General features: G+C 53.0%; 9 protein-coding genes across 9 annotated transcripts; 5 read left to right on the forward strand and 4 right to left on the reverse strand.

Annotated features, from left to right (window-relative positions):
- Positions 1–321: 321 nt before the first annotated feature.
- Positions 322–2,325, reverse strand: J4E84_007547 (uncharacterized protein; the record flags this gene model as incomplete). The annotated part of the gene is made up of 4 exons (XM_049390130.1): positions 322–874; positions 922–1,841; positions 1,893–2,027; positions 2,077–2,325. 4 exons carry the CDS (start codon positions 2,323–2,325, stop codon positions 322–324), a joined length of 1,857 nt encoding a protein of 618 aa, XP_049241983.1.
- A 684-nt stretch (positions 2,326–3,009) lies between these two features.
- On the reverse strand, positions 3,010–7,859 carry J4E84_007548 (uncharacterized protein; the record flags this gene model as incomplete). Its single annotated transcript, XM_049390131.1, has 4 exons — positions 3,010–3,374; positions 3,441–5,110; positions 5,192–7,704; positions 7,755–7,859. The coding sequence occupies 4 exons, from the start codon at positions 7,857–7,859 to the stop codon at positions 3,010–3,012; spliced, it is 4,653 nt and encodes a 1,550-aa protein (XP_049241984.1).
- A 904-nt stretch (positions 7,860–8,763) lies between these two features.
- J4E84_007549 (uncharacterized protein) lies at positions 8,764–9,372 on the forward strand (the record flags this gene model as incomplete). The annotated part of the gene is made up of 1 exon (XM_049390132.1): positions 8,764–9,372. One exon carries the CDS (start codon positions 8,764–8,766, stop codon positions 9,370–9,372), a length of 609 nt encoding a protein of 202 aa, XP_049241985.1.
- A 1,510-nt stretch (positions 9,373–10,882) lies between these two features.
- J4E84_007550 (uncharacterized protein) lies at positions 10,883–12,589 on the forward strand (the record flags this gene model as incomplete). The annotated part of the gene is made up of 3 exons (XM_049390133.1): positions 10,883–11,149; positions 11,199–11,310; positions 11,364–12,589. 3 exons carry the CDS (start codon positions 10,883–10,885, stop codon positions 12,587–12,589), a joined length of 1,605 nt encoding a protein of 534 aa, XP_049241986.1.
- A 2,461-nt stretch (positions 12,590–15,050) lies between these two features.
- On the reverse strand, positions 15,051–16,016 carry J4E84_007551 (uncharacterized protein; the record flags this gene model as incomplete). Its single annotated transcript, XM_049390134.1, has 1 exon — positions 15,051–16,016. One exon carries the CDS (start codon positions 16,014–16,016, stop codon positions 15,051–15,053), a length of 966 nt encoding a protein of 321 aa, XP_049241987.1.
- A 2,259-nt stretch (positions 16,017–18,275) lies between these two features.
- Positions 18,276–19,085, forward strand: J4E84_007552 (uncharacterized protein; the record flags this gene model as incomplete). Its single annotated transcript, XM_049390135.1, has 1 exon — positions 18,276–19,085. One exon carries the CDS (start codon positions 18,276–18,278, stop codon positions 19,083–19,085), a length of 810 nt encoding a protein of 269 aa, XP_049241988.1.
- A 467-nt stretch (positions 19,086–19,552) lies between these two features.
- On the forward strand, positions 19,553–20,329 carry J4E84_007553 (uncharacterized protein; the record flags this gene model as incomplete). The annotated part of the gene is made up of 3 exons (XM_049390136.1): positions 19,553–19,841; positions 19,942–20,010; positions 20,070–20,329. 3 exons carry the CDS (start codon positions 19,553–19,555, stop codon positions 20,327–20,329), a joined length of 618 nt encoding a protein of 205 aa, XP_049241989.1.
- A 1,255-nt stretch (positions 20,330–21,584) lies between these two features.
- Positions 21,585–23,304, reverse strand: J4E84_007554 (uncharacterized protein; the record flags this gene model as incomplete). The annotated part of the gene is made up of 3 exons (XM_049390137.1): positions 21,585–22,168; positions 22,219–23,136; positions 23,190–23,304. The coding sequence occupies 3 exons, from the start codon at positions 23,302–23,304 to the stop codon at positions 21,585–21,587; spliced, it is 1,617 nt and encodes a 538-aa protein (XP_049241990.1).
- Positions 23,305–24,434: 1,130 nt separating this feature from the next.
- Positions 24,435–27,638, forward strand: J4E84_007555 (uncharacterized protein; the record flags this gene model as incomplete). Its single annotated transcript, XM_049390138.1, has 3 exons — positions 24,435–25,063; positions 25,110–26,091; positions 26,139–27,638. 3 exons carry the CDS (start codon positions 24,435–24,437, stop codon positions 27,636–27,638), a joined length of 3,111 nt encoding a protein of 1,036 aa, XP_049241991.1.
- Positions 27,639–27,741: the final 103 nt, after the last annotated feature.

The raw sequence follows: 27,741 nt of genomic DNA on the forward strand, positions 1-27,741 counted from the left end.
TCCATCGAAACTGTGAGTGTCGTCGCAAAATCCCGATGCAGTAGGTCCACGCGACAGGACGCTGGATGGGCAGGTACGGCGGTCTCGTCAAACGTCGGACAAGAAGGTCCGACCGTGCGGGCTGCGAACTCCGAGATCGCGATCTCCAAACTTGAGCACTACATGGGGTCGCAGTTGAGCAGACTGAACATTGTTGTTTATGCTGGCCGCAGACCTTCTACTGACGAGCAGCCCCAAAGCAAAGCACGTAAATTCGAACTCGTCTGCGAACAATTTACTAATTGTCTTGAATGCGCAGGCGAGTTAAGTATGTACGCGGCATTACAACCCAGCGAGTATATCCTCGGTAGCCTTCTCGCTAATCATCATAGTAGGCAGTATGGGGAACCCTCCAGGTACCTTCGGAAAGGCGCTTGCATCTACGACTCGCAGGCCCTTCGTTCCCCTCACTCTAAACTTGCTATCCAGTACCGCATACTCATCTCCATCGGCACCAATCCTACAACTGCTACTAGCATGATGACTATACGCCTGCTCTTTAATATATGTCTTCTGGCTCTCGACCGTACAGTTCTGCTTCCCAATGATGCCCTCGCAAGGGTGGAGCTCTTCGAAGGGTGCCAGCGAATCAGGTGCAGACGGGTCCACTTTTGACAGCCAGGAGCGCACCCATTCGACACCTTCGTAGATGGCTTGGAGATCTTCCTCTGCGCCGTCTTTGAAGAAGTTGAGGTTGATGGCTGGCATGTCTCGCGGATTAGCAGATCGAAGCTCCACCGTGCCCGCTTGCGAACGCGGATTCATGTGGACCATTGCGCACTCGTACTGTGACGGGCCATAAGTCTCGTTGAAGTACGGAGGGCGATTGGGAAAGCTATCGGATTCGTTAGTGCATCCTCAGAGGAGGACGTGGATGCTTACCCTGGCCAGAAGCCTTCGAACGCGAATGAACCACACCACATGTAGATGTCGCGAATCCCCAGTTGCGAAGTGGACGTCTTCCAGAAGTTGGGGAAAATTTCTGACATACCAGTAACGGCACGCTTACCGAGTGACAAGATGCCGGCCTCATAGTTATCGGCCATTTGTCTACCCACACCCGGCAGCTCTACCACGGGCGAGATATTGAACTTCGTGAGTTGATCGAGCGGGCCAATCCCAGAAAGCATAAGCAGTTGTGGTGAGTTGAATGCGCCACCAGAAAGGATGACCTCTTTAGATGCGAAGACTTTCCCAGCGACGCCTTTGGAATCGGCATTGGAACGAGGATCAGCACTGTACAAGCTCTTACCTTGCAGGTACTCGATACCGACTGCTCTGGGTGGTCCCGGAGAGACCTTGTCGAAAATGATCTTCGTGGCAAGTGTATCCAGCGAGATAGTCAGCGGATATTTGCCAGAAGCAGCAGTGTCTCTGGCGTAGTACCCCGGAGATGACCGGCGTCCATTGGGGTTGATGTGGCTGACACCACCGAAAGGTCCGACAAGCTGGTCTCGATCTGGCTGCGCACCATTCATATCTCGCTGGAGCAACGTCGAAGCGGAAGAGGACGGGTAGTCAGCGGCCTCTGCAGCGAGTTCACTGAGCTGTTTGGCATCCGCACTGGTAGTGTAACCTGGGTCTAGCATGGTCATATCGAGCCAGCCGTCGTGACCATGCTCGTATGTGCTGTTGTAGTGCACCTTCTCGAGCTTGATGAGATACTTCCTCATATTCTCATGCGACCATGAGTCGTCTCCGGTCATTTCTGCGATTTCGTCCCAGTCTGCATCGTTGGGGTTCATGGTCAAGCAGCCATTGTGCATCGCGCAGCCACCCAAAGTGCCTGCGCGCGGATAGTACTGGATCATAGTCAGCATCTGCTCTGGTTCATTGAATGGGCTCATGCTTACAATTCCAAGAGCCTCAGAGTCCCTAGGCGGCTCGATACCTACGTAGAATCCTCCATCTGGCTTACGCCACGTTCGATGCAAGTACCTCGCTTCCCTGGCCTCGTCGTCGGAATGCTTCACGAAGAAGTCCCAGCGCTATGCGAAACCTTAGTCATGTCTCTACCACGATGTTATCTCTACATACTGTAGCGGGATCGTTGCCAGCTAGGTTGAAGTTCAGCCAATTCGAAACATTAAGGTTCTCCGTCTGGTCATCCCCAGCTTCAAGAAGTAACACGGAGTGACCGGCTCTAGCGAGATTGGATGCAAGCGGTCCGCCGCCAGGTCCAGAGCCTACGATAATGTACTCATAGGTTGTGTTGTCGATTGACGTTGAGACGACCGCTTGCGCACAGAGAGCTACAGCCGCAATGATTGAGCGAAGGGGAGCCATGATGGACGACGCGAAAGTGCAATTGAGCCAGGAGGTATCCAGCTTGTAACAATGGCTAAAGCCGAGCTTAAGTACTATCTCTCTTCCTATTCACGTTGACCGATGGTTGTTGCCCTGCCAATATCGCCGGATATGCAGGCACACAGCGCAATCAATGCAAGGCGATTAGCCCACCCGGGTCGACGAAGGCGTTAGATAAGTCTGCTTCCTCTTTCGAACAAGATCGTGAACAAAGATTCGTTCGCGTAACATATAGTGCGTATATTCCCTAGCTTCCGCTGTCCTAGCGACAGTGGCTGAGCGAGAAGATCAATGCTGATTCGCACGGTTATAACGCTGCATATCGTGCTGCATACCCAATAAAGCAACGAGATTGTATTGCTAGAGTGTCAGCCTTCGTGTCCATGCGATAAAAAACATGGAAGCTTGAACGGTGAGTCGGTAAATGCAATGTTGGAAGCAGAATGTAGGCTGGGGGCTGGCTGCTCATTCAGCGACGTCGACGTGACACGAACACAGTCATCAAGATCTTGACAACTTAGAGGTGAACGACGAACTATGTCGTTCTTGATTTCATAGCTACACTGCAACAAATCTCAGTTGCTACATGCGCTCGACAACTTTTCCTTCTCCGCCCCCAGACATATCCTCTGCTATCCCGCGAACGTCTCCTCACCTTCCAGCCTAGCCCACAATTTCGCTACGCCAAGTTGCCCTGCTCTTGCTTGCATGCTTCTCGATGTGGCGCTGCGCCTCCTCTTTGAACTGCACCTCGTCCCAGTGATAATTGAGAGTGACGACGGTGTTGATGGGGTCGCTGAACTCCGGCACGAGCAGAAGCGAGTAGATTGTATCGATCACGTCTTTGGTAGAAGTGTCTAGTGTCCAGTTGCGGTCTAGAATCGAATGGCAGATGCGTCCATGACGGTTGATATTCGGATGGTAGATGGGCGTGATGAAGCGTGCTTCGGGTGGTGACATCGGGTATTTGTCGCCCATCTCCAAGTAAAGGAGGAAAGTACCACCGGAGTAAGTACTATCGGGTGGGCCTATACAAGTTAGTACACATCAGGATTATTGGAGTTCTCTTGGGAGAAGAGAGAAGGTTGACCTACCTTGCATGACAATCTTCCAGAGCCCCATGTTCGATTCGCAGATAAAGACGTCGTAGTGCGGGTGCGGCTTGGCGCCTGAGTTACGAATCTCGTTATGTATCCTGCTCAGACGCACACTGCTGTCGGTGCGACTGACGGACGAACTTCGGTTAAAGAGGCCCAGCTCCACGAACGACTCTACGAGCTGTGGATGCTGCTTGCGATCCGGAAATTCGTCGCGGCTGACCTGCTCAACCTTACCCATGAGGTCAGCGACACGGAAGTTGGAGATATCGGGGGCCGCGAGATAAGCGCGACGGAAGATAGAACCTTTGTGGGATCTATCTGGGCGCTCTGACAAGGAAAGTACGGGTTCCATCTCACAGATCGCCATAGCTTCTTCTAGAGTCTTTGGTTGGAAGACGTATCCGCCAGTCAGGAACGAAATTCTCTTGAGATCGGCATTGTTGACACCGGCACCCAAGCAGAAAGAGTCGACTACGATGCCATCGCGCAGTAGTCGTGTCGGTAGGCTATGAGCCTTGTTTGTGGATCGGTTGTCCTCCCCGTCGGAGATGCATATGATTCTCAGCTTCGCATTTGAGTATTGCTTGGCGTACTCCTGCAGCTGATCCTGTGCGAGAGCAATGCTGTCCCAAATGGCCGTATCGCCCGCAGCTGCTGTGTTGTTGAGTTTGTGACGAAAGTTTTCAACGGCGTGGGTGATCTTCTGTGTAACAGAGGATTTGGTGCTGAAAGTAACCAAACCGAGATGTGTCCGGAAGTTGTATGCGAGCAGACGATTTACGTATGCATCGAACATCTGTTTCAAAACGTCCAAGCGGCTCAGTGTGTTGCGGTACCTGGATTTACGGTTGCCTGGCTGCCGTCCCAGACCTATCTTGAAAACCAAAGGGTAATTACCCCGTGCTGTGTCTTCATGACCAGTATCGTCTGAATTATCGTCATTGAGGAAGTCGTCTATCATTTCCTCTTCCTCCAATCTACCGGTACAGCTGTCGTTGTTGAAGAACTGTGATATCGGCTCCCAGTGATCCTCTGTGCTACCAGTGTGGTGACCGTCTCCAGTGTTCTGTAAGTTCGTCCAGAAGAAGAAAGGCGGCCCCACAGGGCATGATGAGCGGTTCATGAATCTCTGACGATAGTATTTGAACACCGTGGATGCTATAGAGTTTGTTGTCTGTTTGGGTAACCAGTAAGACACCACGCTGTTCTTATAGTCGCTGTGATGGTAGACCTTGACGAGACACAGCTCTTGGATATCGCTGCTCTTGTTTGATACCGTCGGTTCTAGAGGCGTGATGAACACCTCATGAGCTGTGTTGATCATGTCCGTAATAGGTTCTTGGGTAGCTTGAACTCGAGCATTTCGATGTTGTAGCTCATAGCTCGTGTAGCGGCCTTTGGTCAAACGGAAGGCAAGTTCCCATAGGTCTACCGCCTTCAGGTTGTGGGGGACATCCATTGAGCGCGTCTCAATTGGTGATCTGAAGGCGATGCGGGTGGTGCGCGAAGAGGCTCTTGTTCTGTTTCTCGATTGTGCATACTTTTCGAAGATGTCTTTACCGTTTAGATATGCATCGATTTGCTCTTTTTTCTGCACGTTGGGTCGTAGGTCATTGCTAGGAAGGATCAAATTCGTGCACGGCGATCGTTCGTTGGTCCGAAGCCTGTCAAAAAGTCCAAGTTAGTAGTCATTCGGATGCACTTTTGGAGAGCACATCGCGACCGAAGTCGTCATGTTCACTTACCATCTTTCGATCTCTTTCCTCTCGTATGTGAACCCATCCACGGTAGTCACAGGGTCTTGCATCACGTCGTTGCTGATAGGACAGGAAAAGTCGCGCGGCACTTCAAATGTGGGGCTGTCTGTTGGAGGAAGAGACTTGTACAGCTTCGGTATGACTCCGCCCGGCCTCCACATCAAGGGGTCTGACGCTGACGCATTACCAAGGCAGACAATCAGCCATGCACAAAGCAGGCTCTTATACTTTTGCAAGCGTAGGGAGCGATTGTTGAGAACGTTAATCTCGCGATCGGTGATTTCGAATTCGGTTCGATAATACCATTGACTGGCTTGCTGCCTGAAAGTTTCCAGTTGTGTCCGTTTCGTTTCTAATTGCTGATCGTCCAATTGCTTGAGGATCTCGAGCACCTTCTCAGCGTTTTGACGGCGGTGGTAGTCATCCTTACCCGTGGCAATGATGGCCAGAAAGTCCGTGTACGATTCGTGAGACTTCATGTACTCTTTCAGTGCATCGACATCGGGTAACTCGAAAGCATCGTTCTCCACTGGTGGCATTTGAGAAGCGGCTGCTGTGATCGGTGTCGCTCGCCGGATCACGATGTCGGCATCCTCGCTTGTTTGCACGTCGTCGAAACCACAGCGGTCTTTCATGCTTGCGCTCAAGTCGACGCAGATTATAGTCACTTCGTCCGGTGCCGTCATCATGCGATGATTATCGCCATATGCCTCGAAGACGATGGTCCCGTCAGCCTTCCGTTGGATGAGAATCGGTTCTAGCAACTGAGTAATGATCGAAACGTCCACGGCTTCTTCTTCTTCGGCACAACCTGGTCGAAACAGGAGAATGTCTCTCCCTGCCTCAGCACAACCGGCACGACCCACGTATACCGCAAGAAGGCCATTTCTGTCTAGAGTCAAGACAGGAGCAGAGGCAGAGGCTAGATTGGCGGGCGGTGTGACGCTCAGTTGGTTTCGGCTGCAGAGATTGGCCAGATATGTGAGATCAACGTACTCCGCAGGCGAAATGATCTTGTTGATGTCACCATCGTCCGCATAGCGAGAGCTAGACCTGACGACGTCGGAATTGAACACCAAGACTTGGGTCTTGATACCACCAGAGACTTTAGCAATGCGGTCCCAGGTTTGGTCGACTGTCGAGGTTCGCTTCGAGCTGTCGCCATCCGTCCAACACAGAAGTCCTTGCTCGACAAAAGCCTCGTGGAACCCCGCATCGACAAGGCCGGATGTTGTCTGCACCGGCTGTGACAGTACGGGCTGCATCGTGGTCAAGTTTCGTAGGTCGTAAACCTTCATGCCAATATACGGTAGCCCGGCGTCCTCAGTAGTGATTTTCATTTGTTTGGCTTTCTCCAATATCAGACCGAATAGCAGACGAGATCCTTCAAAAAACCGCTTTGGATCGGAGCGGATGGTTTGCAGCGGGACAACATTCTTCAAGATCTCGTAAAGACATTGTGCCAGCGCAGCACGTTCCGGAAGTCCAGGAGTCTCGCCGCGCATTAGGATATGTGCAGCTCGGATAGCGGGGGGGAATTGTGTCAGGAGATGGACCATATGAAGCACGGCGTCTCGTCGATCGTCCTCCATGCTTCCATTTGCGGTGAGCTCAGTGAACACGCGCAATGTAGACAGCATGCTGGCTATTCCACGGTCAGTCTGGCCAACATGATGCTTCCATGCTTCCGACTCCTTGAAGATGCCAGCTTTGCCTTGATCGACGCGCTCATTGCGGCCCATTGTCCATCGTTGTACGGCGTAGATGTCGAGTACACCATTGACGGCGCAATCTTCTAATCCGGCCGCCTCAATCGTGATATTGGCGTTATGTGCGGTGATCTCGATTGGACACTCTGATGTGTGTACGTCGACGACTAGATCTCGATGGGCTGCAGGGTCTTCGTCATCTTTGGAATCTTCGGAATCTTCCTCTCGACCTTGACGATGGGAATGGCATTGCTTCGAGCAGATGGCCATGACCGGAGCTTTGAGGAATTTCTTGTCTCCCGAGGTCCGGATGCTAGTATCCTCAATGCCGTTGACGACGTTCACATACTTGTTGGCCAGACTTCGGTTCTGCGTATGCTCCATGTATTCCTTCGTTGCTTGCTGGATGGCATAAAGGGTGATGTCACCGACAGGGATGGCGGTCACAATGTTGTTTGAGTGGACGAGAATGACCGTATGGAGAGCGTCGTGGTCCCCAGATCCGTTGACGTTGAGAATGGCATTGTCGTCGATTTGTCGAGCCAGGCTACAGTTGCACTCTAGCTCAGGGCAGTCGCCATCCTCAGTAGGGAAACCCAAGTGTTCTTGAACGAGGCCTTTCAGTTGCTGCAGAGTGCAGGTGGTCGGCACGTGCGTCGATATTGGGAGTATAGCTTCAGTATTGGACTGGGCCAACTCCGGAGTGATGACACGAACGCGTAGAGTGTTTGCTGTTCTGTCGGACGTAGCTAGTCGTAACGGAAGTGTCGAACTGGGCTGCTTCTCGTGCACCTTATTTACAGTCAGTGACAGCCTTACGGATACATTTTCTGGGGACTTACCTCGACGACTGCGTAGACTGTCTCTTCGGCGTTAGGTAGGACATCAGATAAGAGATCCTCGAGATCCAGCATCGGTCCATCTTCTGTGTTCAGGTGCAGAGTCATCTGAGCTCCGTTCGCGTCGGAGAGACCCAGAGCTGGCAGGCGCGAGGTAACGCTGTCGTGTAAGGCTGAGCAGAGCTGAGATGGGGAAAGTACAACGAGTAAGCTCGCTCTACGCCCTCCAGCTGCGACGTGGACCGTGTATCTTGCCATGCTACGCGTACGCAGGTAGTTGAAAATGCTGAAGTTGAGCCTGTGTGAGGTGAGGGAAGGAAATTGGTAGGCCAGACGTGTATTAGTTATAATGAGCGAATGTGCTCATGTGCGCTTGTAGCAAGCCACTGGAAGATGAAAGACAACGGTTATGAAATAAACAGTGTTTGTTCAAAGTCATGTCTCAAATACACAATCCGATCGATACACATGGAATCCTGGTGAGTTGTCTTGGAGTATTGTAGCAGACCGTGAGGTACAGGTACGGCCGGTGCGAAAGCACAGGTATAAACGAGACGCATGGACAAATTGAGTTGATCCAGGGATATGTGACAAAAGCGGTTCTGGTTGGATGGTCAAGTTTGTAGCATCAGTAAGACAGACAAGGCCCACGTATTCATGGTGTTGAAAGAAGAAGAATGCGGTGCATTGTACTCGTGTAGCCACGCAGCCTTACGCTGACGTCGTGGCGTCATGGCTTTGCGCAGCATATCGATAAGGCCTCAGAATGATGAAGATGCGAGTGATGGCTGGCAGTCGGATGTGATGAGAGAGTGAAGTTGGATGAAAGCGCCCGACAAGACACGTGTTAGCGCGCATTCCGGCTTATCGATAACAGCGCCGGGGAATTATCCAACTGTCCTCATGGCCCTCCACCAAACCACGACTTGCGCCAACCTGTCCTCTACCCACGCACATATCGCTACGGCCCCATAAACGTCCCACTCCAGCATACATCAAGCACACATCAACCATGGAGTCACCAGACACGTTCACGCTCCTCCCTCTCGAGATGGACCCGCAAACCAGCACCATCACCGCATCCCAAAGCACCAGCAACGCCCTCCAAACCGAGCTCGACGCCCTAAACAACCTCCACAGAAACCTCCTGCACGTTGAAACGCCCACGGGTACACCGCCACCACCTGTCCCCGTCAACCCCAAGCGTTCCGCCCAGATCAACAAGCTGCGCGAATCGGGCAACGCCGAGTTCAGGAAAGGAAAGCCCGAAGAGGCGGGCAAGCTCTACACCCTCGCAATCGACATGGCGCTCGCACGTCCAGCATGGGAGCCTTCAGGTCTCGTCAGGGAGGAGGTCTCTGGGCTGCTCAGCAACCGCGCACAAGCGAACATGGCACTCAAGAACTGGGCAGAAGGCGCAGTAGATGCAGAAGCTAGTGTGGAGATGAAGAAGGTGGGCAACGCCAAGGGCTGGTGGAGGCGGGGCAAGTGTCTGCTCGAGATGGGCAGACTGGACGAGGCAGAGCAGTGGGTTAAGCAGGGTCTGGAATTTGAAGCCACAGAGCAAGATCTTGTCAACTTGAGGGACGAGATTGAGAGGAAGCTGCGAGGCGAGGTTTAGGTTGTTCTCGCCAGCGATCCATTTGAGCACATGACATATGGAGGACTTCCGCCTCGTCACTTGTAGGATTTGGACTAGACGGAGGCGCAAGCTGGGAGCAGAGGTGTACGATGGCATTGTGCTAGTGGCATTGCTAGTAGGTCTCTATGCTACGAGCATGCATGAGCAGTGAAAGGATGGGCATTGGCAAGGCGTTTGGCGCTGGAAGGCGTATACCACACTTGAGCCTATCAGGATTTGAGGCATTCATAGCGAATCCATTGGAATGAATTTCCAATAATTAGGTGTCTCTCTTTCGTGCGCGTGATATTCAGTGTACCGAGCCCATCGAAGTTGTCACGTTCCATGGTACGCCTGCCAAGCTTTTTGTAATGTGATCCCACATACAAGTCGCGCACTCCTTCCGACAACCACCACACCAGAGACTGACTGCACAACATTGCGCCTCGCTATGAACGACGACTGACTACGTCAAGAGCGCGCAATCAGCACAGTCCCCTCTCACCGGCTCAGACACAGCAGAAAAGCTCCATCCCACGCTTCTCCTCACCGTCACAAGCCTAGATCAAAAACCCCTCACTCATTCCATGCACCAAATACACATACCCTACATAGCATTTCTGCACACCCACAGTACAGACTTGCTTGTCCGAAGGAGTCAAACGGGCCGTTGTAGAACGCAAATCTACCTGGTCGCACAGGACCAGCAATTTCTCAAGAGGGTATCAGGGGGCATTTCACCGCAACGGACGTAGGGTATGCTAATTTGGTGTTTGGATGTGAGTGAGGACGACGCCGAATTGTTCCCAGGTTCCTGCGCTGCTGCCGCGTGTGGGGTTTGAGGTTGTTCGTGCTCGGACATGTCTGGAATTTTGGGTAGGAGTTTATCTTAGAAGTCGTATGGACTTCATGCAAAAGAATGATGAGCGTTCTCCCGGTGACCCACGATGATTTGGTAGCGTTGGTTTTTCGGGGGCTGGATCTAATCTTCGGGCTGATAAGATGATCTGATAAAAGTTTCTGTTCTGCGCTTTCCTTTATTGGGACTGGCGTGGTGAGCCGGTTATCGTGCTTCCCGAATACAGAACTACGACCGCGACTCCTGGAAAGTTCAGACAAGATTAACAGTCCAAAAAGACTTACGAGCAAAGCCCTTGCAGTTCAAAAAACAAACAATACCGTACTCAGTGAACACATCACCAATACCACAAAGATGAACACACAAAACCAACAGCACACGCTATCGCAACCATCACGGTAATCTCCCGGTGGCATCAGCCCATCGGCGTATACGAAGACGCACAGTCTCACACAGTGGACCCAACCTACAGCTTGATGCAACCAAGCCAAAACGGCCCGCAAAGGGGACCCGTCTTTGCCCTGAAGCGGAGCCATTTCGAGATTTTCCTTTCCCGTTCGGCAGTACTAAAATGGGATCGTAGGCGCCGTCTTAACGCAGGCACGTCTCTTATTTTATCAGATCATCTTTTGCTTGCGATAAGGAGGGACGATGGCTGGACAATCCAATCTTGAGCCCTCGGGTGAGGTGTCGGTCAACGACGATGTGCAGCGTTCAGCTTCGCTCGAAAACGAGAAAAAGGGTGCGGACGTCGTTGCTTGCAGTGATGCGTCGTCTGAGGGGCGGGGTGGCAGCGATAAGAGCGAGGCGATTCCGCTGAAGATGAAGCTTATTGCTATTCTTTTGGTTACGGCAACGGGGTTTGGGTCGCATTGGAGTAGTGGTGTTACTGGGGCGATGAAGAGTACGGTGAAGAAGGTATGGATTACATGACTGCTGCTATGGTTACCAAGCTAACATGGAGAAGGAATTGCATATCAACAACGCGCAGTACTCCGTGCTGGAAGCTAGCGAGGACTTCATGAAGACAGCCTTGATTCTTGTGAGCGGTCTCGTCACCGATAGGATTGGTGGTGCCAGTTTGTCTCCCTCACCTCTTGTATCCTATCAATGCTGACCGAACACTTTCCAGGTGCCATGCTCTGGGGTAACGCCATCTACAGCATCGGCGCCATTTTCATCGCAGCCGCCACGACCGTCCGCTCATACAAGTTCATGATATTCGGATCCATCGTCCAAGCATTCGGCGACATAGCCACGCAAGTCGCCCAGTACAAGGTCTTCAGCTCCTGGTTCGCACCTTCCAATGGCTTCGCATCGACCCTAGGCTTCGAACTCGGCATTGGCAAGATTGGATCTTTCGTCGGCAAGGCCACAGCAAACGTCATCGCGAAGAATACTGGCGACTTCAGCTGGGTGTACTGGGTCGCTGTGTTCATGAACCTCTTCACCAATGTTACTACCCTCCTGTACTGGTTCTTCACGCGCTGGTGCGGTAAGAAGTATACTGGCACGGCCGATCCTGCGACCGGAGAACAGCTCACGGAGAACAACAAGAAGTTCGAGTTTGGAAAGGTTCTGCGGCTTCCCTGGACTTTCTGGAGTATCGTTGCGTTCTCCCTCTTCCAGACCAGCACCGCTTCCGTCTTCGCTCAGAACGCGACAGAGTTCGCTGAGCAGCGCTTCGACATGGACGCTGTCAAGGCTGGATGGTACTCTTCCCTAGCACAATATCTGGGCTTCTTCCTCGTTCCGATCATCGGCATCTTCGTAGACATCCTGGGCAACCGCATCACCCTGATGCTTGTCTGTGGTTTGGGTATGCTGTTATCCATGTGCCTGGCAACCTGGGGGCCAACATACGCTGGCACCGCGGCCTCCTTCGGTATTTACGGTGTCGCATCCATGTTTGGTCCCACCGTCATCATCGATTCGATTCGCACGTCCATGTGGTACCAAGAAGTCTTTGGCTCTGGCTATGCCGTCAAGATCGCCGTCAACAACGCTATGTCCATTATCATTCGTATCATCACGGGCGTTATCCAGGATCGCGACGACAACTCTTACGATAACGTTGTCATCGTATATGTTGTACTTTCTGCTTGCTCGGTCGTGGTCGCCGCGAGTATGTTTGTGGGCTGCTTTTGGACGAGCGATCTGGGGCATCTCCAGTGGACTAGGCGCCAGCGCATTAGGAAGGGCGAGATCATCAACGTGCGGAGGAAGGAGTTTGAGTGTGGTGCCGCTGGCGAGAGGAACAGGAAGATTAGCTTGTCGTTATTCGTTGCGCTGTTATTCTTGGTCGTCGGCTCGTGGGCGGCTTACTTCTGGGGTGTTGCGACAGGTAACAATGTCTGAGGCTGGAAGGCCGATTATCAATATCACCGGGAAGTTATTTCCCTCGCGAAAGACATTCACAGCTGTACCAGTCGTATCTAAACCTAGTTTCAATATGCCTGTCTCGATCCGATCCCAGCGCTTTGGCATGCCAACCTAAGAAGAGAATAAACGCTTAAGAGCCTGCATCTTCTTTAGATTACTTCCCTTGCACATTTTTCTATTCATGCAGTCTGCAGACCTGTTCTTTCTTTCCTTGTTTCAAGGTGATCGCATAGATCTATACACGGCGAGTTTCACCCGCTTCGAATGGAGCTACGGCGGCCTGGCCAAGCGGGTCGGCAGATGCGACTTTTCCACCCTCTGAGTGACCTCCTTACTTTCCTGCCATAGTATCCAGGCTTTTTGGTTCCATCATCAGGAGACTGCGCGCTCACCAAGCCATAAATCTCGTACGTGGTGCCGTCAATCTCATACCACCAGTAGTGGTTTGTCGGTGCCCATTCGTTCGGCTCAAAGTATCCTAAATCCCGTTCCGCACCCGCGTTGTAGGGAAGTAGTTCTTTCCTCCTTAGTCTCATGTTTTGATCTGCAGCTTCGGGGAAATAGCCCATCGCTTGAATATGGGGGTAGACGTCCGGTCCGGGTCGTTCGCTACCAAACTTTTGATGCCAATCGTAACTCGGCCTGACCCAGACGTCGTACAAGAACGCAACCAGACTTTCAGACATTATACCCCAGTCTTTTCCTAAGTCCACTAGAGCGTCTTGATACTCAGCATAAGAATGAGATAGGTCTCCAACCAACTCTTCCGTTCTGAATTCCGCGAATGGATCCCATCCAGTGCGGATGGTGTGATTGGCTCGTTGCCTCTGAGTAACTAACTCGTCGTAGAATATAACTATCAATTCTAGGAAGAGTTGCCCGAGTGATTTTCCATAGTCGATTGTAAGTCGCTGTTCTTCCTTGATGAGTCCCATTAACGCGTACACCTTATCGCGAGGATTCTGACAATGGCTTTGACTAAATTTCGTGATGGCGTAGATGAGTGTCATCCATTTCTCTTGAAGATGGTATTTTAGCAGAAACTTTGCGGCAGTCGAAGAGAGGTGTTGAGGATCGCGCGCGGCTCTATCACACAAAAAGTCCCAGTTTATCCAGATCGGACCAGCCGTGGGATGGCTGCATAGTACTCTTCTCCGAGACGATAGAACAATCTCTTGCACGATCCAAAGGCGAGTAAAGTATTCGTTCTTTGATACAGATGCTAAAGCCTGTGTTACGTCCGGGACAATTGCCCAATCGTGGTCTTGTGTACTCGAATATCCGAGCCTGAGCGGAGCATCGAGACAATCGCGAATGTTTCCAAGCCAAATGATAGTTTCAGAGCACCCTGAATAGATTGATGCCATCATTCCGACCTGGTGGTTTCGCTCGCGTACGCTGGACTGGTCGATACATATTTGGTCTATCCACAGGTACAAGTCCCCTGCAGGCTTCGACGAGTGGGCCACCCCCATAGGTTTCCATTGGTAATATTCATGTATAGGGTCCCACGGAAAATCGTTCTCTAAAGTCCTCACATAGGTTTGAAAGAATTGAAACAAGTTTTCTCTGATACTGAGGGGTTCGCCGTTGACCGAGATATTGAACTGTGGTGATGGTGGGCCCCAGGTATAGGAAAGAGCGACGAAAGGTGGCGCGCTGCTCAATTCAAAAACTGAGATATCGAACTGCAGTCGGTTGTTCTCATCCAAACGCAGCTTAATAAGACGGATTTGCTGGGTGGATGTGTCCAAGGGTTGATGTCGATACATTTTTATCGGCCCCATCTCGAACGACTTCATACTTTCTTCACGGTCCACACAAGCCTTCTGATGTTAGCTTCGCTAAGCCTCTACGCCAGAGAGCAGGGCATCTACGCACCGGCGCATCCATAGTGGCTCATTCGAAGGTGACTGGGGCTACTAGGTATGCTGTATATCGCATTGAGAACCTGCAGTTGTGTCTTGTGTCGCGCGCTCGAGCACCCAGTCGAGTCAAATATCTAGGTAGCAATTGTCTCGGACTGTCGCTTATTAAGGCTTGGAAATGGAATTGAAGTGCATTCTAATTGCAGGATGTGCGAAGAACTGGGTATGATATGGCCGGTTTTGCTTTTGCTGGATTGTGGCGGAGCTCATCCGAGGGGTATCGTGATGGTGGCTTAGGCAGCAAAGGTCGGCCTGATTCGCTTAGCGAAAACCTGGCGGTCATGCAAGGCCGCCTCATTCAGTGAAGCGCGAATGCGGAGCTGTTGTGCAGCAGTTTGATCGCCTCGAGCGAAGCGCCACAATAAACAAGAATTGAGCATCTGAGGAATACACTGCATTCTCCGACTATAGACTCGTCACGTTAGACGACATCGAAGTTGTCCGGGTATATCCAAGGTACCATACCAAATAGACCTCGCAGCAACAACATCTACCCCAACCCAGTATCTTCAGCGCTTGAACAAACTCAACAACTTCCCCTTATCGTTCTCACTCTCGACAGAACCAGAGCCCAACAGGATGCACCGCATAACAGCACCGTACAAGATATCAATCATCTCATCCCTCGCAGCCACGATCTCATCTTTCTTGGCCTTGTACTCACCATTCAACACCTCGATCTTTTTGTGCAAATTCCTGGCAAACTCGGAGTTCTCTCTGGCCAGCTTTGCGCTCTTCGCGGCATCTGTATACATGGCTACCTTCATTCCGTCGTACATGGCGGTCTCAGCTGCCTCCAGTTCTTTGACGAAGCGGTCGTAGTGGTTGACGACGTTGTTTTCGAAAACGTTGTGTCCCTTTTTCATAGTCTCGACTTCGTCAATGATCTTTTCGGCTGCTGCCATGCGGCGGATTTGCTTTTCGTTCAGGGATTTGTAGCGCTCGGTGAGAAAGGCTCCGAGCTGAGCGGCTTCTGATACGCCGAGGTCGCAGAGCTTGGTGAGCGTCTTGACGTCGATGAGGTATTCCGTCAAGTTTCCGATGCCGTAGCTTGGAGTGTAGTCATTGCCGTTGCCGTTGCTACTGCCGTTGCTACTGCCGTTGCTACTGCCATTGCTATTGTCATTGCTGTTGTCATTGCTGTTGTCATTGCTGTTGTCATTGCTGTTGTCATTGCTGTTGTCATTGCTGTTGTCATTGCTGTAGTCGTTGCTGTTGTCATTGCTGTGGTCGTTGCTGTTGTCATTGCTGTTGTCATTGCTGTTGTTATTGCTGTTGTCGTGGCTTGCAGTGTAGACTTTGCTGTTGCAAATGGTGGGGCCGTTGTTGGTGCCATTGCTGGTGTCGTTGGTCATGGGGGCCTTTCCTTTGCCTTTATAATGGGATGAGAAATTTGACGGGCCGGCGAAGGTTGAGGACGAGACGACTGGAGGTGAACGCGGTGTGGGCGCAACGGAACCGTTGGCTGAAGGCATACTGGCGGTTTGACGAACAGGTGAGCGAGATGTATACCTGATAAAACCGTAGACTGATTGCATATTAAGATTTTGATAAAGAGGGGCTCGTTGACGATAGCTTTGTGGATGATGTGGGTGTGTAAAACGAAGGATGATGGTGTTGGTGGGTGAGTAGGCATGCTTCACCGTGGTTCCTGCTCGCTGGTCCACCTGAGTTCCTCCGCTCTTACCTCAACGCCTGGGGTTGCGAGCAGTGTGGAAGTGACGAAGGATGAACAAATGCCACAACGACCTCTGCATTCCTGATGTTGGCCATGACCCAGGACCGCGCACACTACCAAGCTACCTGTGATCCCGGGAGAGATGTTTGTGAGAGCCCAGTACTTTGTAAAGTGCTGCACATTCTGCGAAACAATGAATAGATCGGCAATGTTTTCGATGTACCATCATGGATCAACGAACGATGTGTGACAGGAGAATTTCGACATCGATACCAGCACATGAGACGTACTATTCTCCAGATATAACAAGATAAGACATCATAAGCGGTGTAGCACTTCACCTGCCCTCCATGACAGTTATCCGTGGAACGAATATCGACTTCATGCCTCACTGCAGCCTCAGGCACTTCTCACGGACAGCCCTGCCTGGTGTCGTCGGACACATCGGTCTAGGCATGCACCCTGGTAGGCCGGAGTATCACGTAAGAAGCCGAGGCAGGCCCGGAGAGGCGGGGAGGAACGACTGGAGCCAGGGAGGTGGGCTGATTTCTCGGTCTGGAGCCCCCATCTGACGGTAAGCGGCGATGTTGGATCGGCGTCGATGCTCCGCGAAGGATGGAGCATTGATGTGCAGGCAGGTGAGCAGGTGTATGTCGAGGAGGAGTAATCAGGCGCGGGATGTAGGCAAATGTCTCACCGCTATGACTACGCTCTATGTCTGTACGGGTTCGCTGGGAACGGTCAGCAGTGACGTAGTGACGGCAAATGGCGAATTGCGGGGGTTCCAGGTCGCAGCGTGGTTGCACATGTACATCATCTGAGGTCGCATAAGACGTCGAGGCAGGTACAAAGTGCCGACAGGCGTGTGTAAAGCCGAGAGCGTGGACTGGGCTCCCTGGTGCAATTACGGGGTGTGAGGAGAGCAGACATGGTGATGGTTCGCGCGAGGAAAGCAGGCCGACGAGCGCCCATGACCAGTCATCAATACGAGATGGTCAGAGGATAGATTGCTGACGAAGAGGCTGGGTGGGCGAGGAGTGGTCGAGGAAGTGGCGATGCGACGGTGGAAGGCGCGCCAGGCCGGATGAGGAACCATCAACAATCAACAGTAAGAGTGAGGGCAGCGGCAGGGAAGCCGCGTGGGGTGAGAGATCGGCATGCCGAAGCCAAGCCTACAGTAGTCGTGTTATGCTGGTCGTAGGCTAGGCTCACTGCAATCTAGCATGCTATGAGATATTTGACTACCCCAGAGCCTACTTCTACGTTGGGTTGATACGCTGCATGCTGTTACCTTGATGGAATTCTGAGTAGGCTGCACGATCTGTTTAGTCTTTTCTCTGTATGAGGCGGGCGGTCATGCTGGTGAGTGCTGAGCGGTTGTCTCGAATGTTCGGGCCGTTCAGTGCCGCCCCAGTCTTTATAACAGGTCCGGGTCAGTTTGGTCTGATTGGATACCAACCAGACGGTTCGCAGGTTGCATCAAGTCGAGCGAGCGACTGGGCTGGGTCAGTCTGCTACAAGCGGCGCGCGCACAGCGACTGTTGAGCAGAAGCAAGAGTTAGCGCTCGCCATGGGGCATAGGCGACGGTTAACCGCTGGGTTGCGTGCAGTCTTGGGCCGTCGCACGCTGAAGCCCCTTCGCAGCGCATCGCCGTGGAGGGCCAGCCCTGGCCTATTGGATGCAGTCGCGCTAGCCGGTGGGCTGGAAGAGGGAAGCATCTACCCAGCACTCTTGGCGGCTTTGGAGCCGCGAGCAAAACTTCGGTCCCTCCCTCGAGGTCCCGACCTTCTTTGTCTCCTGATGCACTAGCCCGTCTGCTGCGACACTGTCCTGTTGTTGTTGTTTTGTGCCTTGCCCTCACGACTAACGGCCGATCCCCCGACGCCCACGACGACACGGCCGACCGCAATTGCCTCGACTGCTGTGCCAGCCGGAGCTGCACACCCCTCTCCGCCCCCAGGAGCCTCAAAGCCGCGTCCACCGCGTCCAGCAACTGCCGCCTACCAACACGCACCACCCTGCGCCGCAGCCACGTCCTGGCCGCGCACGCCTCCAATGGCCGTACTGGAGAGCACTGCAGTCGCCCGCGACGCCAAACCCGCCGCCCTCGCCTCGTCTCCCCTCGCCCGGGTGATGCGCGAGTTCGAGGAGCTCGTCCAGGGCTTCGAGACGGGGCTGCTGCGCTCGCTCGAGGACCCCGCCGCCGACGACGTGACCACGCCCAAGAGCACCGCCCGGCGCGACGAGATCCGCCGCGAGGCCTGCCGGCTGGCCATCTCGGACCTCAGCAACCAGTACACACCCAAGTACATCCGCCGGTCGCTCGACGCCGCCGAACTCGAGGGCAAGCGCGTCGAGGACCAGCTGCAGAGCCTCTCGCTCAGCGGCCGCGCTGCCGACGACGAGAGCGACCTGGGCAGCCTGCACAATGGCTACTTCCGCCTCTACTCCACCGAGCTCTTCGACCTGCTCGGCCAGCCCACGGAGCTGCGCTTCGGCACTCTGCGCTTCCACAAAGACACGCTGAGCCAGCCCGAGACCCCCTCGCCGCCCCACGTCACCGTCGAACTCGCCCTCAACGACGCCTTCTTCGTCGCCGACTCGGAGGAGACGCTGCCCTACCACACGTTCCGCCTGCCCACAACGCCCTCGTTACAGAACCGCGGCATACGCAGCCGGAAGTTTGACGACGACGGCACCTTCCCCGAATACGACTCGTGGCTGCTCTTCACCTTCCTCGGCAACGGCTGCATCAAGCTCGAGGTGCCTATCGAGATGTGCGCAGACGTCTACGGCGGCTGTCTGCGGGGCCGCGAGAACGAGGAAGTGCTCTTCTGGGGTTTCTTTGTTGACGATGACGAGTAGCGTCGCATCACATTTGCTTGGACTGGAGTTGGTATCAAGAGCTAGACAGGGCTTGGCATTGGAGTTGGGCGCAAAGGACTGGCCTGGTCGGCCGCCGGAACGGGTGCTTGGACATGCATTCACGACTCACGAATTTCCTTAACTGTACCTTCCTCTTCTCATCCCCGCTGCGGGGCCATATTCCCTCACACTTTAGGCCGTCAATCCTGCGCGTCATTACATTCTTTCCAATTGCGTTCTGGGCGGCATTGTGCATAGCAGTTTACAGTTTACTCCTCAAAAGGCGGACGATGAGGTAGATGATAGAGCGCATGGAGCGACACAGCATTGGTACTCGATAATACACACCGACGGACAAATCACATGCGCCGGATAAACCTTCTGCCGATCCCTTGCTCTTACCTTTTCTGATGTGCAGCCAACCTTTGCATCTGCATTATCCTCAATTCGGCAGTCCACAAAGCAACATGGCGCCCACCTTGCCCGAAGCAGACGCTGCCGCTGCGAACACGCCCGTTGTCGCAAACACAGGATTCAGGTTGGGCGACGAGGAACAATTTTCAGATGCAAGCGACAGCGACCAATCACAGACGAGCCAGCGAAGCGCTTCCCCGAGGCGAGCAAACGGCCAGGCGCCTGCGACCAAATCGAAGAAGAAAAAGCAAAAGGACCGACGCAAGATGGGCGCATTGGCTGATGAGTTAGTCGACGTCTTGGGCGACGCCTTCTCGACGCCCCAAGCCGACCTGGAAAGTGGTATGTCACGTGGTGGACATGACGATCTAACGTCCATTGATCCTACGCGCACTTGCTTTTGGCACGTGCGACCGGGGTGAGCGAGTCTAACAAGATGCAGGCCCAGTCCAGCAAGCCAACGGCGACCAAACTATGGCCATTGATTCCGACCCCGTGGGCAAGAAGATGAGTGCGTTCTCCAACGGACCCTCAAACGTTCACTTCACCGTCATACTAAACCTTGTCTAGACAAACGCACCCGCCAGAATCTCGCCAGGATGCAAGCACGCAAAGAAAGAAAAGTGGCTAACCCCAAGATGGACATGTCGGAAGACAAGACACTGCAAGCCCAGATGGCAGCCGCGGAGCGCATAGGCATGTCCTTGGACGCGTACCGCAAGATCGGCAGTGGCAAGGGCATGTCAAGAGCAGCCGCACGGAGAGCGAAGAAAGATGCCATCAGAAAAGAGCGAGCTGCAGCCGCGGTAGACGAAATGGAGATTGGATAAAAGAAGCTGAAAAGACGTGCGCTGGTGGCTTGAGATGAAAGTGCGGAGAAAGCATGAAGCTAAGGAACGAGACAATCCAAAAAAGCTGATGCATCACACAACAGTTTCCCATGTCGCACGTTTTCGGACGTGATCTTGTTTTTCTGTATCTTCTCAATGCATACATGGAGACGCAAGCCAGACGCCACTGTCGTATCCCTCATGTCTCTGCCAAGTCTCACATGTTCGTACCCAGAACTTTAGCGTTCGCACCGTAAACTACGGTTCCCCAACCGCTCGCTGAATACTAACGTACCGTTTCTTTCGGTCCTACCCTCCTTTTTTGCGAGGAGCGTTTTCTGTCACTCTCGCTTACCTTGACAATGCGGGTCAACTATCGTCCCTCGTTACCAAACGCGTGGCAACGCTTCACCGCACATGGTGCAGAAAAGCAAGTCAGGAAAACAAAAATCGTTCAGTGTGGCTGGCAAGATAGTATGTTAGTCTTGGTATTCGACATATTACCCTGTTTCTTGTGCCGAGACTGGCCGGTGTTGTGGTTTTGGGGTTTTGCTCCGCGGGGAGGACCGGAGTGATGGGTGTGATGTGAGGCGTGAAGGCGAAGAAGAAACGGTGTCACAAAAAGTAATGGTTGCATGCAGATATGTGTCACGTGAGAGAATGCTGTTGCGGACCCTCTTTCTTGCAAAGAGATAAGGTCAGATAGGTTGGGGGTCTAGTGCGTCCTTTGGGGATGGAACAAGCAAAGGGGTTTTGCATGAGGAGGTTTTAGATATTCCTAGTTGAGTAGGTCACATGCCTTGTATGAGATGTGGCAAGCATGGTGCAGGCAGTGTGGAGACCAAATAGGAAGGTGTGAGGAGTGGGATTGATTGGTGGTGAGGTGTGGGCTGAGGAGATGAAACGGTGGAGTAATGTGGCGGAAGATTGATACAATCTGGGAGTAGGCGTTCTTGATGAAGGGCATTGATACTATTGTGTAGGATATGACTGTTTCAGATCTTCGTAAACATTTAGAAGGCGTATTGTAGAGCGTGCCACGTGAGTAGAAAGTACCTTTACTCTTACCTTTGCCACGAGCATCTATACTGGTGGCAATTATCAAGAGATAAGCAAAATCACGCGGTTTTCATCAGATTGAATGACAAATATGATTCAGACTTGGATTCTTGCGATGAGACCCAAGTCATAGAACGTCGTTACATTCAAGTCAAGCTCCGTTCAATCATAACACAACCCAGCACCAACACTACCCCTACTCATGCACATTATGAATATGCCCCGCCTCATCAATCTCCACCTTCGCCCTCTTCAAACTAGCATTCCTCGGGTTCGGCGCCTCAAAGATCTCCTTAAGCTCCTCGAGCGTCTTGCCCGCCGTCTCAACAAAGAAGAAGAAGATAAGCGCAATCTCCACGCAAATCCACACAATGTACACGAGATACAACTTCCAGCCAATCTTCTCGATGCCGACGGAGATACCGTAGGTGTTGACGACCATGGCGACGTTGAGGAAGAGGAAGTTGAGACCGGAGCCCTTGGCGCGAGTACGGTTTTCAAGACACTCGACGGCGTAGAGAGTTTGAAGGGGGGTCCAGCCCCAGGCGAAGAAGATGCCGAAGAGGTAGATGGAGACGATGGTGCCGTAGGCGAGGTTGTTGTCGGGGGTTGCGGTCGCGGTGAAGGCTGTGAGGAGGACGTAGGCGAAGAGGCCGCCCCAGAGACCGCCCATGAGCATCTTTCGTCGGCCGAGTCTGTCGAGGAGGGTGGCGCCGTAGATGGCGGCCAACATGCTGAAGATCGGGTTGATGGCGTTGATGAGAAGTTGCTTGTTGGGATCTTGCGAAGTTAGCGTATGTCTCAGACGTATCTGTACATTCAGAACTTACCAGTGATTCCAGCGTTCTTGACCATGGCTGGCATGAAGTAGCTGACGACGTTGTTACCACTCCATTGGCCGAAGAAAGCCATGGCGATGACCATGGCCAGACGGTAGCGTGCAGCCTTGGTGTTTCCTAGCTCGCGGAAGTCCCACCACGGGTTGTCGTTGCGAGTAACAGCAAAGTCCTCGGTAATCTCGTGTAGCTGGAGCTGGACGATGGGAGAGTTGGGGTTGCCGTTTCCGTGGTACTTGGCCATGATGGCGATGGCCTCTTCCCTGCGGTCATGGGCTAGTAGCCAACGCGGCGTTTCTGGGAAGAACATGATCAAGCCCATGACAATGGTCGGCAGAATGCACTGAACGATTGTTGGGATTCTCCAGGCCCACGAAGAGTTACCCATGTGGAGATTGGTGCCGTACGTGGTCCATCCAGCCAGAATGTTGCCAACCCACCAGAAGTTGTTGTACATACCAGCCATGGTTCCACGGTAGGCAGGATGCGCGAGTTCGACGGTGTAAGCGGGGCCAGCAGCAGAGGCGATGGATGCGCCAAATCCGAGGATGAAGCGACCGGCAATGAAATGTCCCATCTCGTGGGCTGTGGCTTGAACGGCGGTTCCGACGAGGACGAGCGCGCAGCCGACGGCGATGCAGATACGACGACCGTAGCCATCAGCAAGGAATCCACAGAACGGGAATGCGGCGATTTGACCAAGGTTGTAGATGATGAAGATGATGCCGGTGCTGGATCCCTCGCCAGTCAGCCCGAAGGTGTTCTGGTAGGCTTTCATCGCGTTGATGGATCCCATGAGGGAGCTGTCAAAGCCGTTGAGCGTAGAGACGAGGTAACCAACGCCCATGATCATGTAGAGCTGGATCATGCCGCGAGACCATAGCTTCGGCTTCTCTGCCTCGATAGCAGCGGCTGTATGCTGTCAGCGCATTCTTCCCGTTGTCTCAAACATGATTTTGACTTACCGAGAGCTACGGAAGCTACATTGACCTCCTTGACGTTCGCATGCTTGTTCATGTCGTCGTCAACTGCACTCAGCTGATGCGTCACGGCGCCCATGTCTTCGCTCTTCTCCGCCATCTTGAATGTGTCGCTGGCAAGGACTGGAGAAGATCTGGAGGTGTGGAGCAGAAAAACGGGAAAGCTCTCCACTTGATGGCCGATTTGCAACGATGCGCAAGCTTTCCGGAATACTGGGTCTCTTTATAGTATACAGGCTTCTCCGCAAAACAAGTAGCGCCTGCAGGTAATCTTACCCCATGGCACCGAGGTATCTGCTCTACCTTCCTGACCCGATGCATGGTTTCTGCTCTGCATGCAAACTGTTGCGCTCAGGCGCCACCCGGTTGGCCAAGTATGCTTGTTGTACGGCAATAGCACCGCATTAGGGGCGGAATATTAGCGGGATTACTGGGAAATTTTCAACTTCCAAGCTCGCTATACCACGATGGTACCAAGGCCAAGTAATAGGGCCTTCTGCAGGGGCGGGCCCAGGTCCAGAAGCAGGCCGGTTAGCGGACGGACCTCCCAAATTGTACCAGCTCTGGGGCGCCACGCGCGAAGTCTTTACGAAGGAGATGAATCAAGAATTGAGCCGGTCGATTTGGCATTGAATCGTGATGAACCAGGCGAGGGTTAATGTGGTGTAGCTGGGCTGGGCAGGCGGGGTGTGGGGATGGATTCCTGGAGTAAAGCCAGCCGAGTTGGGCAGCCGCCCCGTTGATCAGACCCCTTGGAAAGGGAAACCAGACACCTACCTCTGCGAATACAGTCGTAAGAAAGTTGACACTCCTGCAGTGCCTCTATGTGTTATAGAAACGCGTTCGGAAATCATCACAAGCTGTAAAGCGCCTGTCCAAAGTTTTCCAAGCTTCCCTTCAACGGAGTCGGAGTGATCAAGCGAAGAACCCCCGCTCGCGCTTGCGCCCGGACATCGCCCCATCAACCCCCCGATGCGAGCCCTTCCCAATTCCTACATGCAAGATGCGCCGTTTATTGCCGACGGATGCCCTGGTCCTGTCACATGAGAAGCAGATGGAACGTCCTCTTGGCATCTACGACATGTGTGCGGACGGCTTCCCTCATCAGTCCAAGTCACGCTGCCTCCCGCAGTACGGCCGCCTTACTGTGGGGTGTCGACAACTGTATCAAAGATAGAGGACGTGGAGCAGTGGTTCGTGGAAGTACCATCAATTCTCAATCCATCCATCATGTCTTCAGGTCAACACCCAGCGAGCGTTCCGGACTGGAACAACCTCGATATCCTCCACAAGAACACGCTGCCTGCGCGCGCATACTTTCACAACTACGCATCGGAGGCTGATGCGCTTATTTCCGATGTGAACAAGTCTACAACCCACAGCCTCTCCGGCACGTGGAAGTTTCAGCATTCATACTCGCCCTTTGAGGCTCCGGAAGGATTTGAATCCACTACATTCGACACATCATCATGGAGCGACATTGCCGTGCCAGGCATGTGGCAGCTGCAGGGTTTCGGCAAAGGCCCGCAATATACCAACGTAATCTATCACATTCCAGTTGATCCTCCCAACGTGCCTTTTACCGAGAACGAGACTGGATCCTACGTTCGTAAGTTCAAGGTCCCGAAAGATCTCCAGGACGGTCAGCTTCGACTCCGTTTTGAAGGCGTTGACGCAGCTTTCCACGTCTGGGTGAATGGTAAAGAGGTTGGCTATTCTCAGGGTAGCAGAAACCCTGATGAGTTTGATATTACTTCGTTTGTCGATCTCAATGCCGAGAACACCCTGGCTGTTAGGGTGTACCAGCATTGCGATGGAACATACATTGAGGATCAAGATCAGTGGTGGCTGAGTGGCATGTGAGTATGGTCCGTCGTCGAGATGAACTCATACTCATTACTACAGATTCCGTGACGTCTTCCTGGTCGGCTTCCCAAAGGCTTCCCGAATCGAGAACGTCTTTGCCCACACGCTTCTGGATCCATCCTACACTGATGCCGAACTCAAAGTCAAGATCAGTGCGACTGGCTCTGGCAAGGTTGCAGTAAAGCTGCTGGACGCAAAGAAGCAAGAAGTCGCCTCATCTGAAGCGGACATCAAGGATGATGGCGTGACCGAACTCAGCATCCAGGTCAAGGACCCACTCAAGTGGACTGCTGAGTCGCCAAACCTTTACCATCTTGTGGTCTCTTCTGGCGATCAAGTTATTGCCCAACGCATTGGCTTCAGACAAGTCGAGATGAAAGATGGACTTATCAAAGTCAACGGTAAGAGAGTCGTGTTCCGCGGAGTCAACCGCCATGAACATCATCCCACTCTTGGTCGTGCTGTGCCGTACGAGTTCATGAAAGAAGATCTTCTTCTCATGAAGCGTCACAACATCAACGCCATCCGCACATCTCATCAGCTCAACGACCCACGACTGTATGATCTCGCAGACGAGATGGGTTTCTGGGTCATCGATGAAGCAGACGTGGAATGCCATGGATTCGAAAGTATCGCCGATGCCGCGCTTTCGAAGGAGGAGCGCAACCTGCCGTTCCGTGAGCGCCAGCTTATAACTAGGGATAAGGCCGCGGAATGGACGACCGACAACCCAGACTGGACGAAAGCGTATGTGGACCGTGCGGAAGCACTCGTTAAGAGAGACCAGATGCATCCATCGATCATCATTTGGTCTCTCGGTAACGAGGGGTTCATGGGACGAAACTTTGTGGCCATGTACGAGCACATCAAGAAGTACGACGACAGCCGACCTATTCACTACGAAGCGGATATCTACGCAGACACCATGGATATGTACTCCAGGATGTATCCCCCGCTCGACGAGATTATCAAGTTTGGTGAAGACAAGGAAAAGAAGAAGCCACTGGTGCTTTGTGAATACGTAAGTTAAGCCATGTTTATCCTTAGTTATATGACTCACCGTATTAGATCCACGCCATGGGCAATGGCCCCGGTAACATCAAAGAGTACATCGATGCCTTCTACAAGTACCCAACTTTACAGGGAGGTTTCGCTTGGGAATGGGCGAACCACGGTCTTCTCACCAAGGACAAGCAGACCGGCGAGGAGTTCTACGCTTATGGTGGTGATTTCGGCGAAGAGGTTCACGACTCCACTTTCGTCATGGACGGCCTTGTCAACTCCGACCATTCGCCCAACGCTGGTTTGATCGAGTACAAGAAGGCTATCGAGCCCGTACAGCTTCTAGAAGTGAATGGTTCAAAGGCCACGTTCATCAACCGTTACGACTTCATTACGCTCGATCACTTGGTCTGCAAATACACATCAGTCTCCTCTTCATCCTCTGATGGGGTTACTGGAGATCTGGAAATTCCTTCTGGTATCTTGCCTGGCCAAACCTTCGAGGTGCAACTTCCAACGATCGAGGCTCGCGAAGATGAGGTCTTTGTTAGCATCTCGTTCCAGCTGAAGGAGGCTACACCCTACTTGAAGGCAGGCTTCGAGATCGCAACAGCACAAGTTCCTGTGACTCCGGTGTCGTCCTTGAAGAAGCCTCAATCATCAGGCAAGCAAGTCACTGTTGAGACACCATCCCGCAACACCCTCAAGATTACGACGGATCAAGCCACTTGGGAGTTCAACACGCTCCACGGCAGTCTCACCTCCTGGAAGCAAGGCTCGACCGAGCTCATCTCCAAAGCACCTGAAATGGACATCTTCCGCGCGCTTACCGACAACGACATCCCGCAAGACGGCTGGGACTGGAAGGACAAGCAACTCCACCACGCAAAGCCATTGACCCGCAAGGTCGAATGGTCACAATCAGGCTCAGACACTTTCAAGATCACTGTGCACCAACGCGTCGCACCTCCCGTCCTTTCATGGTCCATCGACTGCGTTCTCACATACACATTCAGCGCCAACGGCACCCTATCCGTCCACGTCACCGGCACACCCAAGGGCGAGAACCTACCCCGCACCCTCCCCCGCATCGGCCTCGTCCTAGAACTCCCCGCGCAATTCCAACACGTCGAATGGTTCGGCCGCGGCTTCGGCGAAACCTACCGCGACAGCAAGCTCTCCCAGCCCGTAGGCAAGTACACAGCCTCCAGCATCGACGCCCTCTGGGTCGACTACGAAGTACCCCAAGAATCGGCGAACCGCACAGATACCCGTTATGTCAGCGTCACTAACGGCAGCGGCGCTGGATTGCTCGCTCAGTTCGCGGATAAGAAGGGTGGGCAGAGGAAGTTGTTTGACTTCCAGGTTAGCCATTATAGGATGAAGGATGTTGCGGCTGCGGACCATCCGCATGAGTTGAGGAGGAAGAAGAGGGAGGAGGTTGTGCTGAGGTTGGATGCGGAACATCATGGGCTGGGTAGTGGGAGCTGTGGGCCGAGGACGCTGGATGAGTATAGTTTGCTGTGCGTGCCTTTTGAGTTTGAGGTTCTGTTGCAGGCTCCGTAGGTTGATGTCGTCATTCAGGACACAGTTCGACGAGGCGGAATATAGAACAACAGTTCATCTTGTGACGGTATATTCCAGATGTTCAGTTCTGACGAATTTTTGG

This window comes from Alternaria hordeiaustralica (genome assembly GCF_023758085.1).
Source record: "Alternaria hordeiaustralica strain BMP 2776 chromosome Unknown scaffold_17, whole genome shotgun sequence".
In the NCBI taxonomy this organism is placed as follows: domain Eukaryota; kingdom Fungi; phylum Ascomycota; class Dothideomycetes; order Pleosporales; family Pleosporaceae; genus Alternaria; species Alternaria hordeiaustralica.